The sequence below is a fragment of the Macaca fascicularis genome, chromosome 6, assembly GCF_037993035.2.
Source record: "Macaca fascicularis isolate 582-1 chromosome 6, T2T-MFA8v1.1".
NCBI classification, from domain to species: domain Eukaryota; kingdom Metazoa; phylum Chordata; class Mammalia; order Primates; family Cercopithecidae; genus Macaca; species Macaca fascicularis.
Genome location: NC_088380.1, coordinates 158,622,263 through 158,639,462, shown reverse-complemented (window position 1 = coordinate 158,639,462; position 17,200 = coordinate 158,622,263). Strand labels below are relative to the sequence as shown.

At 41.6% G+C, this 17,200-nt stretch overlaps 1 protein-coding gene across 10 annotated transcripts in view; it reads right to left on the bottom strand.

Moving 5' to 3' along the window:
• Window positions 1-15,571, bottom strand: part of G3BP1 (G3BP stress granule assembly factor 1) — a 40,259-nt gene extending 24,688 nt beyond the window's left edge. For 3 of the 10 annotated variants that reach the window (XM_073994626.1, XM_073994628.1, XM_005558325.4), the window contains exons 1-2: window positions 15,493-15,571; window positions 208-351 (exon numbers count right to left, since the gene is read on the bottom strand). Coding sequence is in view for 4 of the 10 variants with exons in the window: in XM_005558325.4 (XP_005558382.1) it covers window positions 208-302 (95 nt within the window). In the remaining 6 variants the exon portion in view is untranslated. Of the gene's footprint in view, window positions 1-207; window positions 352-15,060; window positions 15,225-15,492 lie in introns of those variants that run through there. The other 7 variants (XM_065546985.1, XM_073994630.1, XM_005558324.4 and 4 more) reach the window with 3 other exon arrangements.
• Between the last annotated feature and the right edge of the window lie 1,629 nt (window positions 15,572-17,200).

Below are 17,200 nucleotides of genomic sequence, written 5' to 3'. Positions count from 1 at the left end.
CGAGATCGCACCACTGCACTCCAGTCTAGGCAACAGAGTGAGACTCTGTCTCAAAAAAAAAAAAAAAATTGGGGGACATTTATATGCAAATAAGTATTATGCAACAACCCTACAAAGTATATGATGATGAGTGGGAGAATCTCAAAGATAAGTACCACATACTAAAAGACAGCATTAGATGATGCAGCAGAAAAATGTCTTACTTACCTATGCAGCATGTCTGGGGCCTGGTTCAGCAGTGTGTAATATTGTCTCACAAATTCCCGCCCGACCAGCAGGGGACTAGGCTTCTCCATCACCATTGCTTTGGTCAATTCAACCTGGGGGGAAAAGAGTCAAATATGTCCAAACCTGAAGGATCAAACACAGGGGAAAAGACCGAATCATTTAGCTGAAACCAACTCAGAGACAAGATCACTTCAGCAAGTCGTTTAAAACACTAACAAACATCATAAAAACAAACAGAACCCAGAGACCAGTTGAGATTTTATACAAAGGTATTGCAATCGTAAATACAAAAGGGGGAAATCATTATGAAAAATTCATCATTATCTCTAATATTCAATATATAAGAACCTCAAAGGTATGTATTTCCAACCTACATCCCACTATAATTTTCTTGTTTTGTTTTTGAGGCAGAGTCTCACTCTGTTGCCCAGGCTGGAGTGCAGTGGCATGATCTCAGCTCACCACAACCTCCACATCCCAGGGTCAAGCGATTCTCCTGCCTCGGCCTCCCGAGTAGCAGGGACTACAGGCGCACGCCACCATGCCCGGCTAATTTTTGTATTTTCCGTAGAGACAACGGGGTTTTAGTATGTTAGTCAGGCTGGTCTCAAACTCCTGACCTCATGATCTGCCCGCCTCGGCCTCCCAAAGTGCTGGGATTACAGATGTGAGCCACAGCACCCGGCAATTTTCTTAAGTTATTAAACCCAAATAACAGTGTTCCAGTTATAAAGTTATAAGCACATTCTTACTTGAGGCAATATTAGACTCAAAGGCAATAATCTTAAACAACACAGCTTTGACATCCAGAGACAAACGATCACATTTTCTGGCCCATCTAAATCAGATAAACTTTTAGAACAGCATCTTTTAAAAAGAAACTACAAAACTAAAAATTCTCAAATGCTTACTTCATTCTATAATGTAATAAAAAAAAATTTCAAAATAAAATGGGGAAGTTAGCAAACAAAAATGCTTACACTCAAAATAATTCCTACTGTATCAAAATTGTGATAATTTAAAGTTAACACCTTTGAGTGCCAAGAAAGGCACCTGTCCCATAAGAAGTCCAATTATTGTCAGCTCTTACCAAAAAACACTTTTTGAATTAAAACCCTGAAATGAGATCATTCCAGCTTTTCATTCATGGGAGAAGAGATAAAATTATCCCAAACTTAAACATAAAGGCAAACAGAGATAACGTACAGATTTAATTACCACAGAAAAGAAAAATTTTAGCTTTTTTTTTTTAAACAGGGTAGACAAAATAGATTGATCCATTTCTAAACAAGCAATTTGTGAAGATATATTTACTCTCACCTAGTTCATCTTTGCATTATTCTTGAATATCTATTCCAATTAGTATTTGTTTCACCAATGCCTGTTATTGTCCCCAAAACTACAGCCACTAAGATCAATATGAAGGTTCCCAGTCATACTAGGAGTATTTCGCCTTCAGGCATGTGTATTGAGGATATCAGTAAGAAGAATCTGGATCCTAAGTCTTAGACTAATGTACTTTAAAAGTTAGCTGGCCACGGTGGCTCACGCCTGTAATCCCAGCACCTTGGGAGGCTGAGGCAGGCGGATCACTTTGTCATTAACTTAACATTTTAACAGTTTATATCATTCTGCAAACTAGGGTCTCAATTAGCATTTAATTTAATTGAGCTGAGACTGTCAACTTCAGAAACATGCAACATGTTAGTCAAACATGCAAACATGCAACAGCTGTTAGTCAAACCAAATTTTCAATACTCTCGTACTGAAGATTTGCCTCAAATACCCTTATAGTTTCCCATTTACACTGTAAACAGTTCCATTTGAGTGGCAGCTGGCTCCTAAAGTCACTCCTTTAATGTAAATAAATATATTATCTATTGATAATAAATATCCACCAAAGAGCTCAAGGGAAACAGCAGCAGTATTTTTTTTTAATTCCACATGACTAAATATGTATTTCCTTTTAGTAAAAAAATGAAACTATACTGCTTCACTGCTTTAAAAAAATATATGTCCTAAATTAAAATAGTCAAAGGCTTCACAAACTCTACATTAGTCATGGTCAGATAAAACATACTGAATAAAGAATACAAACTTTTTCCCAAATATTAAGTTTTTTAAAAGCAGAGACCATTTCTTACCCAACCTTTTGGCCCCAAAACTTAATGTCTGACACATAATAGACACAATTTTTTTATTCAACCTTCTCATACAAAGAGGTTAGAATTTTATACTAGCAGAGCTTATTTCTGACCATCTAACTAACAAAACTGACTTACCAGATTTTCCAGCATTTAGATAACATAACACTGTTTCTTTTTTTTTTTTTTTTTTTTTTTTGAGACGGAGTCTCGCTCTGTCGCCCAGGCTGGAGTGCAGTGGCCTGATCTCAGCTTACTGCAAGCTCCGCCTCCCGGGTTCACGCCATTCTCCTGCCTCAGCCTCCCGAGTAGCTGGGACTACAGGCGCCCGCCACCTCGCCCGGCTAGTTTTTTTTGTAGTTTTAGTAGAGACGGGGTTTCACTGTGTTCACCAGGATGGTCTCCATCTCCTGACCTCGTGATCCACCCGTCTCGGCCTCCCAAAGTGCTGGGATTACAGGCTTGAGCCACCGCGCCCGGCCCAACACTGTTTCTTTAATTATTAAAAAATGTTTGAGATTAGTCTGGGCAACAACAAAGCAAGACCCTATCTCTGAAAAAATGAAGAAGAATATATTAGTTAACTGTAGTGGCACATTCCTGTAAGTCTCAGCTACTCAGGTGGCTGGGGCAGGAGGAATGCTAGGGCCCAGAAGTTTGAGGCTGCAGTGAGCTATCATCATGCCACTGCACTTCGGCCTGGGTGCCAGAGCAAGACTCCATCTCAAAAAAATAAAGTATAAAAATAAACATAAATATAAGAACACTGGCCAGACACAGTGGCTCACGCCTGTAATTCCAGCACTTTCAGAGGCTGAGGTGAGCAGATCACAGAATCGAGAGATTGAGACCATCCTGGCCAACATGGTGAAGCACTATTTCTACTAAAAATACAAAAATTAGTCAACCGTGGTGGTATGCACCTATAATTCCAGCTATTCGGGTGGCTGAGGCAGGAAAACTGCTTGAACCCAGGAGGCGGAGGCTGCAGTGAGCCGAGATCGCACTACTGCACTCCAACCTGGGCGACAGAGCATGACTCCGTATCAAAAAAAAAAAAGAATGTTTAGGTAAGTTCTTCACTGATCAAAGACCACACGCTGAAAGTTTAGTGAATAATTTTGTTATTCTCCGTTAAAAAAAATCTGGGCTGGACTTAGTGGCTCACGCCTATAATCCCAGCACTATGGGAGGCCAACACAGACAGATCACTTGAGGCCAGGAGTTCGAGATGAGCCTGGCCAACATAGTGAAACCCTGTCTCTCCTAAAAATACAAAAATTAGCCAGGCATGGTGGCAAACTCAGGAGGCTGAAGCACAAGAATCACTTGAACCTGTGAGGCAGAGGTTGCAGTGAGCCAAGATCACACCACTGCACTCCAGCCTGGGTGACAGAGCAAGACTCCGCCTTTTAAAAAAATAAATAAATAAAATAAAATAAAATAAAATAAAAACCTGTTTCTTTGATCATTCACAGCAAAAAAAAAAAGAAGGAAAATGTAAATTTTGGCAATTTGAATCTATATAGTGTAATAAATCCTAAAAAATTGTAAACCATCTCTCTGAAATCTTCATCTTTTCTGGCCCAAAAATAAAATACAAGCTATGAGAAATGTGAACTAATACCTCTTGAGAAAGAATTCTCACTCTTGTTCATCAACTCTCAATTCTATCAAATCTAAAAATAATTAAGCAAATTTAAACAGATTAGTCACAGAAAGGCCGGGCGAGGTGGCTCACGCCTGTAACACCAGCACTTTGGGAGACCAAAGCAGGCAGATCACGAGGTCAGGAGTTCGAGACCAGCCTGACCAACATGGCAAAACCCTGCCTCCACTAAAATTACAAAAAAATTAGCCAAGCATGGTGGCGTGCGTCCATAATCTCAGCTACTTGGGAGGCTGAGGCAGGAGAATCACCTGAACCCAGCAGACGGAGGCTGCAGTGAGCCGAGATCACGCCACTACACTCCAGCCTGGGCAACAGAGCGAGACTCCATTAAAAAAAAAAAAAAGATTAGTCACAGAAAAGACAGTTTTGCCAGTGACTAATCTGCTGTTACAGACATTTTATGAAATCTATGAATTACCTCTAGGGGGGAATAATTTTTAAATAAAAATGTATCCATTATCAATGAAAACACATGCTAGTATCAGAAGGGGAAAAAAGAAAATATATGCTAAAAATGTCCAAGATTCTCCCTCATTTATAAATACTCTCAGCACATTAAGTCCTTTTCTACAGAGGTTTTGAAAATTTCTACAACTATGGACTTTGGCTGTTCCTAATGTAATGGCATACACCAATGCATGTTGAAATATAAATAATATTCTTAAGAATGATATACACTGATACCATTAAGATCTACAAAGATCATGACCTTGAGTTTACCAGTTCCAACTGAACCATCCAAATTTAAGACAAAGTTTAAGAGTTGTCAAAGGCTACCTTTAACATGAGTAAAATATGACAAAATAACTTTGAAATTGAGTGTTATTTTTAAATAGTGAATAAACATTTCAAAGACAACAAAAGGAAACCCCCAAAATTTATTTAACCAATTCTCACTAGGGAAAATTCTCCAACACCATTCACTTGCTGTGACCTTGAGCTAGTAACTTAATCTCTCTGCACCTCAATTCTAACGTCTGTAAAATTAAAATCAGAATTATAGCAATTAAGTGCCTGACAGTAAGCACGAAATGTTAGCTATTATTACTATCAGTATTAAAATTATTAACTATAATGAAGAAAACCATTTCTACATCCCACTCTCTTGTGTCACCTGGATGGGTATTTTCCTTATTCTCCTAGAGATTAAAATGGAAGAGTATTTCCTAAAGGAGTTAAAAAAAATCCCAAGCATCTAACATAAAACTTTATCTACCTTTTGGGTGAACTACAGCTGATCCTTCAACAAGGTGAGAATTAGGGGCATGGAGAGCCCAGAATTGAAAATCTGTGTACGACCTGACTCCTCAAAATTTTAACTACTAATGGCACGTTGGTGACCAGAAGCCTTACCAATAACATAACGAGTCATTTAACTATTTGTAGGTTATATTATATACTGTATTCTTATAATGAAGCTAAAGAAAATAAGAAAATCATATGCAAAATACATTTACAGTACTGTATATGTTTATGCTGTCTGTTTAAAAGACAAATCACCTCTCTGAAATGGCAGGTAACCACAGCTGCAGACCTCAACCTATGGTACAAATCAAGCAATTTAGTATTTCCTTGTAATGTCATAATTTTTCTGTTTCTTGGGAGTGCTTTCAGAATCATTAGTGATACGTCGTATGGGTCCCATGGTGTTATTCAAGGCTTTCAGTATTGTATTAAACATGATGAGATATACTCAACGAAAAGAAATCACTTTTTACTGCATTCAAATTTACCGGAGAAAAGAACTGCTCGCATAAAGATGATTAGCATCACACAGTGCTGTAAGCAAATTGCAGTATTTACAGGAGGTGGCTAGGGAAAAAAATTATAGTACAGTATATACTAAGGTTAATTTTATGCAGTTATAACTTAATACTGTATCTTTACATTTGTTGACATTTCTCTTGACTGCAAATGGTGCCCTGAATGGTCTCCAAGTGTTTGTGTGGGTTCATTTTGATACATTTTAACTCTGTAATAGATCTGTAATAGACTTGTGTATATTTATGGTAGTAAATAACAGCATCCACATATATTTTATGCATTCATGACAAACCTTTTTCTCAATTTTTTTTTATTATTTCTAGGCTATTCAGTTTGTGAGCTTTTTCAAATTGTTACAAATCTCCAAAAAACAATTTCCAAAATATTCATTGAAAAAAATCTGCTCAAGTGGACCTGAGCAGTTCATACCCATGTTTGTTCATGGTTCAACTGTACTACATGAACTTTCAAATTTTCCACTTGATCCCAAGTTTCCAGATTGCATAGTAACTTTAAAGAAACTCCCCGGCCGGGCGCGGTGGCTCAAGCCTGTAATCCCAGCACTTTGGGAGGCCGAGGTGGGCGGATCACAAAGTCAGGAGATCGAGACCACAGTGAAACCCCGTCTCTACTAAAAATACAAAAAATTAGCCGGGCGCGGTGGCGGGCGCCTGTAGTCCCAGCTACTCAGGAGGCTGAGGCAGGAGAATGGCGGGAACCCGGGAGGCGGAGCTTGCAGTGAGCCGAGATCGCGCCACTGCACTCCAGCCTGGGCGACAGCGTGAGACTCCGTCTCAAAAAAAAAAAAAAAAAAAAAAAAAAAAAGGAAACTCCCCATCAATAATTGTGCTGAAGTTAACATAAAAACGTTAAGGGTCTAAAGAACTATGAGCATTATCAGTCAGGCGCCATGGCTCACGCCTGTAATCCCATCACTTTGGGAGGCAGAGGCAGGCGATCACGAAGCCAGGAGATAGAGATCATCCTGGCTAACGCCCGTCTCTACTAAAAATACAAAAAAACTGGCTGGGCATGGTGGCGGGCACCTGTAGTACCAGCTACTCAGGAGGTTGAGGCGGGAGAATGGCGTGAATCTGGGAGGCGGAGCTTGCAGTGAGCCAAGACCGCGCCACTGCACTCCAGCCTGGGTTACAAAGAGCTGGGCAGGCAGGGGGAGAGGATTATCTATCTATGAGCATTATCTTCCAATTTTTAACAGACAGATGGGCAGGGAAACATGAAGGCAGACAATACTCCACCTGCATTTTTAATGGCAAAGCTCACTCTATCTATAAAGTAGCCAAATGCCTTCATAGCCCATTTTTAGTGCCAGTTTTATAAGAAAATATAATATATAATAAAAGATTAGTATCTAGAATGTATATAAAACTGCATACAAATCATTAAAAGAATAACCCAAGAGAAAAATAGGTAAATGAAATGGAGTTGCCAATTCTCAGGAAAGTACTAAATGGACAGCAAACAAAACAGAGTAAGTAACCAGGAAAATGCAATTAATAAATTCTCTCACTTCTCACAGGAGATACCTTACAAGACATGCGCCAAAGTATTAAAATCTCAGTCAACACCAAACATTGGCAACTAAGTAAAAAAAGAGCCTGCAGGACTGCTGAAGATGAAGTCTCAAATGGTACAACCACAGTGGAGAACAATTTTGCCGTTATTTAATAAAATCAAAAACACTCTGATGAAAATCTTGCAGTTCTCTTCTAGGTACGTATACAAAAGAAACTCACCCAAGACAAAACAAAGTCACACAAGACAAAAACAAGTAACTGTCACCTTATTTCTAAAGTATAACACTGGTAACAATCGACATGTCCATCAAATAAGGAATGGATATTAAGTTGTGGTTTACTGGCATTAGGGAAACCTCTATATCTAAGACAACCATATGAGAGCACTTTTAAGATTGAAAACAACTCCTATTAATTATGTCAGGTTAACTGAAGTGAATCAGGAGTGTCCCTGGCAAACTAAGACATATGTCACCCTATTTATGCCTGCCAGAAAGTGAGCACAGAACTCAAAAACATTATTAAAAAGAAAAATCAGTTCCCAAATATGTACTGTGTGATAACATTACATATATTTAAAAGTGTTTTTAGTATACGGAAATACCAGGTATCGTACACAGATACACAGGCTGGACATAAAAAGACAAATGGATCCATGAAACAGAATGGAGTTCACTAACATATCCACACGGACAACTGTATTTCAAAAATTGCAAAGACAACTCAGTGGAAAAAGTACACTCTTTTCAACAACTGGTATTGAAACAATTAGATATCATATGGAAAAAACAAAAACAAACACCAGAACCTCAATTCATGCCTCACACCACATACAAAATTTAACACAAAATGATTCAGTGTAATAAAAGTGAAACCCAAAACTAAATTTCTAGGGAAAACTTGCATGACACTAAGCAAAGATTTTAGACACACCAAAAGCAAATGAAGAAAGCAAAATGATCATGTAGACTGCCTCAAAATTAAAACCATCTGCTCTGCAAAGACCCCATTAAAAGAATGAAATGGCAAGCAGGCAAGCCACAAATTAGGAGTAAATATTTGCAAAGCATTTATCTGATTTATTTATTTATTTATTTATTTATTTATTTATTTTAGAGGGACTCTTCCACTGTCACCCGGGCTGGAGTGCAGTGGTGCTCACCGTAACCTCCACCTCCCAGATTCAAGCAATTCTCATGCCTCAGCTTCTCAAGCAGCTGGGATTACAGGCACACACTACCACGCCCAACTAATTTTTGTATTTTTAGTAGAGATGAGGTTTCACCATGTTGCCCAGGCTGGTCTCGAACCCCTGGTCTCAAGAGATCCACCTGCCTCAGCCTCCCAAAGTGCTGGGATTACAGGTGTGAGCCACCACGCCCAACCCATATCTCTAATTTTTAAAAAACTCCTATCCAGAATATATAAAGTACTCTCATGACTGTAATCCCAGCACTTTGGGAGGCCAAGGCGGGCAGATCACCTGAAGTCAGCAGTTCGAGACTAGCCTGCCCAACATGGTGAAACCCCGTCTCTACTAAAAATACAAAACTTAGCCGGGTATGGTGGTGGATGCCTGTAATCCCAGCTAACTCAGGAGGCTGAGACAGAAGAATCACCTGAACCCAGGAGGCAGAGGATGCAGTGGGCAGAGATGGCACCATTGCACTCAAGCCCGAGCAACAAGAGCGAAAGTCTGTCTCAAAAAAAATTAGTTATTAAGTAACCAGTCCCATAAAATATGAGCAAAAGATTTAAAGATATTTCACCAAAGAAATTATATAAATGCCAAATGAAAAATGCTGATCACTAGCAATTACAGAAATGCAAATTAAAACCTGTGAGGTACCACTAAACACCTGTCACAATGACTAAAATTAAAAAGACTGACCATACACACTGTTAGCCAACATACTGGCAGAACCGGAACCCTCCAAACATCGCCGGCAGCAATGTAAAATGGTACAACCACTTTAGAAAACAGCGAGTTTCTTTAAAAGTTGGGCATACATCTACTACATGATCTAAACATTCCCCTATTAAGCATTTACCCAAGAGAAATAAAGGCATATACCCATACAAAGACTTGTACACAAAGTTCAGAAGCTTTATTCATAATAGTCAAAAAGCTGGAAATACAGCTTTTGTGTTTCAATGCCCACCAACAGGTAAACCAATAAATTGTGATATACCTACACAACAGACTAGCACTGAGCAATTAAAAAAAGAACATAAGGTATTTACACAAAAATTCTAAAAAATACAAAGTAATCTACAGTGATAGAAAGATCAAGGATTTCCTGCAGGGAGAAAGAAGGGTGGGAGCAACAAGCAAGAAAGAGGGAAAAGGAACATGAGAAAACTTTTGGGGGTAATGGATAGGTTCACAATCTTGATTGTGGTGATGGTTTCATGGGTATACGTTTTTTTAAGAGTCTGCTATGTCGCCCAGGCTGGAGTGCAGTGGCAAGACCATAGGTCACTGCAGCCTCAAACATCTGGGCTCAAGTAATCCTCTCTGCCACCTCAGTCTTTCGAGAAGCTGTGATTACAAAAGGTGTCTGAAATTATCAGGCAGTACATTTTAAAAACATGCAGTTTATGTCAATTATACCTCAATAAAGCTATTTTTAAAAATTACCCCATCAATAAAACAGCCTGGAAAGATGTGAAGAAGATCCCTGGAAGGAAGGGAATGGAAACCCATGTAGAAAAAAAAGGAGTCTTAAAGGGCAATGCAAAATGTCAAATGTTAATTCTGAGTACAATAGTATTTAAGTGGTCTTTTTACTTTAATGAAGTTGTCAAAAACACCAAGGAAAACAGCAAGTGTTTGTGTGTACCAACTTGAGCATATATTAAATTTTTGTAAACTTTGTTTCAGGATTATGCTATGTATTCAAAAATTTGATATTTGGTTCTCTAAATCACAGGAATTTAGAAACAAAATATTTTCCCAGAACCAGAGTAATGTGAATACAGAAGCCAATGTCTGTGCTTAGAGTGAGAGAAGTATCAATATCACTGGGCCTACTGTCAATCTATTTTTCCAAACTCTTTGCATTTACCACCTGTCACCGTCCTTCAAAATTCTTCCTGACAGCTCCCTGGAGAAATGGTTAATTCTGGACCTGAGATAGGCAAAATACAAGATAAGCCTGAAATAACTGGTAATTAATGAAAGAAAAAACATGCTTTCAAAAAATAGAAAAGACAGGGAAGTGTCAAAAGGACAAAAGAGCCAAAAAAAAAAAAAGCTGGAACAACATGAACAACAAAATAATCTGTGGCCCGCACAATGGCTCACACCTGTAATCCCAGCACTTTAGAGGCCAAGACAAGAGGATTGTTTGAGCCCAAGAGTTCGAGACCAGCCTGGACGATATTTTATAAAAATATAAAATAAATAATCAAAAATAAGTAAATATCAGCAAGGATAATTGTGGATTACAACCCAAAGAATAAAATTAATACCGATGGTCTATAGTGATATAAATGAAAAAAAGAAAAAATATGAAGAATACACAAATCTTCCTTACAGGAAATTTATACTGTAGAAGGAATGAGGGAAATAAAAAAAAAAAAATCACCATTAGAACTCAACAGTAATAATAGCAGTAATAATAATGGATCTTGTCTAAAATCCATTAAAATGGTAAAATTAATGAGGGGAACTTTATTTGCTTGGCTTCGAAGCATCTCCCCCAAAATACTAACAGTAGCTTCAATATATGTCCACAAATTCACATTCTCCTCCCTTTAGAAAGTAGAGCCTAATTCCCTTCTCTCCTTGAGAGTGAGCTGGACTTGGTGACTAGCATCTAAGGAATAGTATGTGAAGGGGAAAAAATACTAACCTGACAGATTAACCAAATCATCAGGTTAAATTCATTCAACCAGTTATATATTATGGACACCCAATATGTGATAAAAGTAATTTCTGTGGTATTCTTCCCCCAAAAATCCATAACTTCAGTCTAATCATAACATCAAATCCAAATGAGATCAAGTGTCATGGTCATGAAAGACAAGAGGCAAGACAAACTGACACAGATCAGGAGACTACATACAATGTGGCATCTTGAACTGGATCCTAGAACAGAAAAAGGACATTACTAGAAAAACTAAGGAAATCCAAATAAAATCTTTCATTAACAGTATTTTATCTATGTCAATTTCTCAGTTCTGCTAAATGTACCTTGATTATGTAAGATGTTAACACTGGATAATGGGTATGTTAAGACCTCTCTATGACAACTCTTCCAGAAATCTTATTTTATCTCAAAAATACCATTTTCCTGAAAGAAAAAAAACTTCAGGAATCAGAATACTTAACAACTATCTTTTATCTCAGTGTATCCCTTTCCCACTCCGAAGTTAAAACCTACTCAGGTTCATAAAGAAAAACCTTCATTCTTTCTCATCAAGTGAAAATCTATGTTACAGTTAATACTAATGCTCATCGGCAAAATTCTTAAACCGATGATCAAGACAGGTGGATACACTCCAGGGAAATCTAGGCGACCTCAGAGTGCAGAAACAAGGGTGTACTTAAGGCACAGCCTATAGCTTTGCATAAACAGCATATGGGAGAAGCCTGCAAGAGCAGGTAGGTGTCACATTCATACATTCCAGATTCAAAATCCCTCTAAGTTTTTTAAATTAAGGAAATAAGCTGACTATAGTACCCTATTAGGTACCACATGCTTTTCAAAACAGTTTTGACAATTCGGTTTCAGAGCGTCAATTCACTTCTTAGTATAAGTATGGTAATACCACAGGTGTGAAAGCACTTTCAAAATACGCAAAGGGTTACACAAATACATAATGATGCTTTATATAGCCAATGAAGTTAATAGCCACCAAAGATTACACGCCGACAAAGTAGATGTGTATACCATCCAGGGAGCCAAATTTATCTCAATCATCTTTAATCTTTACTTTTTATTAAGTACCTAAGATACAACACACATACCAAAAACGTATTACATGACAGACTGGCCATCTGACAGAAGAGGGACTCTATCACAAAGTCGCCTGAAGACCTTATTTACTAAGCTACAGGCTGTGAGGGCAATTTTTTTGAAATTGCTTTCCACCTTGTAAGACAGAATATTAAGACACTATTCATGTGTTAAGACATTATTCATGTGGATGAATTATTCCTACTCTTAACCTTATCACCTGGTTTGCAATTTGGCCTTCCCAACTAAAGACAGACAGGATGTCCAAGAATACTCAAAAAAAAAAAAAAAAAAAAAGTAAATAGCTGATTTCTGAGATGTAAAATTATAAACCTAGTTTGCCACCACATTGTGATCACCAACTACATGTAAGATAACAGTTGCTGAATCTAAATTTAACTCCAGGGCTTGGAAGGGCAGTACTGCACTACCAAAGGTTTTTCCCACTTGGTGTGGACAAATTACTGGGGGGGCGGACGAGGCTTCCTTTCTTTTTCTTTTTTTTTTTTTTTGTGACCTACCTACTTCCACAATTATTCATTCTTCTTCCTAAAGTCAGTAATAGTTTTGTCCAAGGAAGCCAAAGCACAATATAATTAAACAAACAACATACAATGCATATTTGAATTCTGAAACAAAAAAAATCAATTTGCAAACTGTTAAAAGACCAAGTGGGTACTTTTATCAGACTGACAAAAATAAAAAATTGTAAAATTGGCTTTAGTCACAAATGTAAGCTTTATGTTAAATTTTGTCTTTTAACACTAACCCCATCAGTCCTAAGGACGATATAAAATTCACAAACTTTTACAAAAACTTAAAACTGCCTTCTGCCGTTCACTTTCTATGCAAAATACTAGAACGAGTGGGGAAAAAAAAGAAAAACCATAAGTTACAAAAGAAAAACTGCTCTAAGTAGGTCACAAACCAACATAACCAAAATCTCCTAATGTTCCCTGGTGGACTGTCAGCTGAGAACAGCAAACTGAGTTAAACAAAGAACTGTCTACTTTTCTACCTGTAAGAGGTACAAAAGCTAGACTTTTCTACCGGTAAGCAGCTCCAATGGTAGGGATGTAGGGCGGCCGTGCCAAGCCTTACATTACCACAATTTGCTTCAACTCACTAGTTCCTGATAAAGGAATGCACAAGTGATCAGCTGGAGCACCGGTCTGTGAAATAATCACGTAATTTGCATATTCCTGCCCAAGTGATAACCATTTGCCTGAGGCCAAGAACTGTATTTTTTTTTTTAATATTTTAAGTAGAAACTAACAAAATTTTCCCTCAATAATGCGTAAGGTAATTTCATTCTATTTTGCCTCAAGCTGTAATAAAATTAGCTGGACTCAAGCTTTAACAGTTTAAATGCAGATCATTCTAGTGTTTTTCCATTTGACAACTTAAATTGCTCGTCTTTAAGTCTAAGTTAAAATGCTAATTCAATAGTTAACCAGTCCGTAAGGGCAGGTAACCGGAATTGCTACACCAGGAAAGTTCCAAGTAAATGTTACTTGGAACATTGTTACATTATAACGCATAACAGCTTCTCTAGAAAGAGTTTCTAGAACATGTTTATAGAAACGTTTATGTTTATAGAAGCGTTTCTATAACATAGGAAGATTTATTTCACTAAGCCAAGGAGTATGCTGGCTTTTAAATAACCTAAAATATGGTAACTCTACTAGAAAAATATAATCTCAAGTGTCTGAAGAAAAGCATCCTGTTTCTGCATATACACAGGAACCCAGCAGAGTAAATGCTAAATAAACGGAGTGTGTACACAAACTTTCATCCACTGATCTCGACTGTCACAGTTGTTTTTTCCAAGACATCTCCAACACCAGTAATTCGGCCAGGGTGACACGCGCCACAGAGATCAAATGTATATCGTAACTGGGCGCCATCCTTTCCATTCCAATTCCGTATTTTAACCCACAGATGCTAGTGAGATCTGAAACTCGTTGCTTTGCACCTCACTTCCTTCAACTATAAAGTTAATCTTCTCAAGGTCTTTCTCCAAAAGCCTCCTCCAATTAAAAAAAAAAATAGAGAGAAAAAAAAATTCAACGTCTAAAACCGGAGCCTAACTTCCCGCTGGCGGGAATTTCCCATCACCAATCTGAGTTTCAAACCCGATGAGGAACACAGTCGATGTTCTTTTGCACTTACTCATCATTTTCCCTACTTTTTTCCAGAAGTTACTGTGGCGGCACATCTACCCACGGCCTGTACGAATACACGTAGAAAAGCAGCCCAAACCCTTTTCCTTTGTCACATTCCCACTACCAACCCTTGTCTCCCTGGAAGCCCAGAACTAGCCCAAGTACAAATGCCGCTGCAGCCTGCTCGGCAGGTGGCCTTTTGAGGCTGATGCTGTCCCGAGGGACAAGTGCTCTGGGGGCAAAGAATAAAACAGGCTTGGGAAGCGGGGGACTCGGAGTCAGAGGGACCGGCGTCAGCAAATCCCCGCCCTTCCCGTGCGTGCCTGTGACCCCGCTCTCCAGACCCTTGCCTTGGGCCGCTACGGAAGGAGGACAGCCGTACCCACCTCGCCGGTTCACTGCGACAATCAAATCAAAGGCAGAAAAGCGGCTCCGCACAGTGCCGGGCACATAGCGAGAGCGTGGAAAGAACACTGGTTGTTACTATCACTCCGTGCACTCGCTGCTCCCTTTCCTCCCTGCAAAACTGAAGGCACTTCTGCGGCGCGCGGACCACAAGACTCTAGACTTTAGTGCTGCACCCACCCTTAAACGAAAGCTTCCTTCTGGTCCGAACCGACTGGATCTCTTGGCCAGGGGACGAAAAGACTCCGCAGGCGCGTGGCGGAGTGGGTGGCGGGCGGGAAACGCTGGGCGCAGAGCCCCTAGTCCTCGAGGCCGCCCTGGGGCCCGGGCGGCGGCCGCGACTCACTCCCGCCCCGCGTGGCCGTTGAACGCAGCACGCGCACGCGGCGGACACGGCCACGCGCCCCAGTCGGGAGGGGAGGGGGAGCGGGGAGCCGCCGCGCTCCCGTCCGTCCGCCGCGCGCGCCTGCGGCCGTTGGGGCTGGGGTGGGGGTGGGGGACGCGCCTGGCGCGGCCGCCGCGAGCGCCACTCAGACTTCTCCCTCTCACAATTGCCGCGGCTCAGCTTAGTCCTCTGGCTGCCCTGCCCCGCCCACACCCCTGCATACCTACCTGATTGAGCTGGAGAGGAACTAGCTCTGCTCCACAGCACCAAGGATAACAGAAACCCCTCACGCAACTGCGTCCGCACACACGCGTGCTCCGCCGCCGGTCTATATAGCTGCCACTCACCCTAACTTGTTGCGGCCAGGTCGGGCGACGGGATGACCAATCCCGACCGCGTCCTCCGGGCTCTTCGAACAGCAATTGGGCACTTACTGGGGATGAAGGCGTGGCTCTTGATTGGCTTTGACTCATGCCTATGAGACTGTGAGGATCTCGTTTCCCTAGTAACAGATCGGCACTAAGAGAGACCAATAACCGAAAAGTACAATAGAAAGGCGGGTGAGCAGTTCTTTGACTGATACCCAGAGTAGCCAATAAATATGCGGAGCTGCTCTTATTCGTTAACACGTCTTCCCCTGGGCGGAGATCCGTTTTCCATGCAGGAGCGGTTGCGCCACAAGGTGGGGCCCGTGTACTTTGGGGAAGTAAACCCCTAGCAACTAGGAGGCGGGCGCCCGAGAGGCCAAGACAGCCTGTGGCCAATCGCAATGCCGGAAGGAGTTGATAGACACGGAGGTTACGCTGCTCGGAAGAGACCGAGCCCCAGGGCGACCGTGCCCTCTGGGCGGTTGTGAGGTTATGCAGGCTGCGGCTTCTGCTCTCTTTCCTTTCTTTCTCTGACTTGCTGGGTCCCGGCTCTGAGGCGTGCACACCGCCTTTTCTGCACAGTTTGGTACCTGTGGGGAACTAAGTGGCAAAGTTTCCCGGGTGGTTTTGTTTTTATTACAACTTTTTTTTTTTTACATACGACGGCCAAGGGCCTTGCTGCCCTCACCATTACTCAGCACTGCTGTGGGGCACGGGAAGGAAAGTCGCTCCTGCGCCGCCTACGGGCTCCCGCCGGAAGGTAGCCAGTGGAAGTGCCTGGGAGCGCGCCCTTCCGCCAGGCGCTTCCGGGCGGGTGCTGCGAGGCGGCCGCGGGCGTGTGGCGAGGCTCCCTTTGTGGCGGCTGAGGCACGGTGGTCCGCGCGTGCTCCAGTGTAGTTTGGGCCCTCGCACCACGTCTCGAGCCGCGGCACTATTGTTCAGCCTCCAATTGCCGCGGATGGGGGCTTATTCTCGTCGCTACGCCTTTAAAGGGCAACTCATCCCCTCCTCCTGGCGTCTCAGGCACTGGCGGGGCTATAACTCATGGCTGGGCGGCCGTGCGTGGGTCGCCGTGGGCATTTTCTGTGGAAATAGCTTTGGTTCCCAGCCGTCAGGCACAGACACGACCCGGTTTGTTTTCGTTCGGGCATGTGACCAGGCGGGAGGGTCTCCCGCGGAGTGTCGCTGAAAATTTTGGAAATGAAGCACATGGAGCACCTATGTAGGGGTAGAGAGGCCGAGCTGAAAGGAGCACGGGCGCCGGCCTCAACCTGTGGGGAGCCGGGCCCGCTCGCCTGCCTGCGCCTGGCTAACCCGAGCCTGGAACTCGGGAAGCCCAGGAGCGAAGTGAAAGCCCCTTCTGGTCTTTCAGGGCTCCACTCCCGCAGCAGCCCAGCTCCGTCGGAGTCAGTGGAGCCCCAGGCCTGGGTCCGAGTTGAGCGAGACGCTGCCCTGGCTCGCGATTGCCCGGGCGCTCCCAAAACCAGGGAACAGTGCCCAGGAGAGAAGCCCCTGAAGTTTCCTGGAGCAGGGAATCTCCAAGATCCTGTTCTGCAAAGGAATCTGG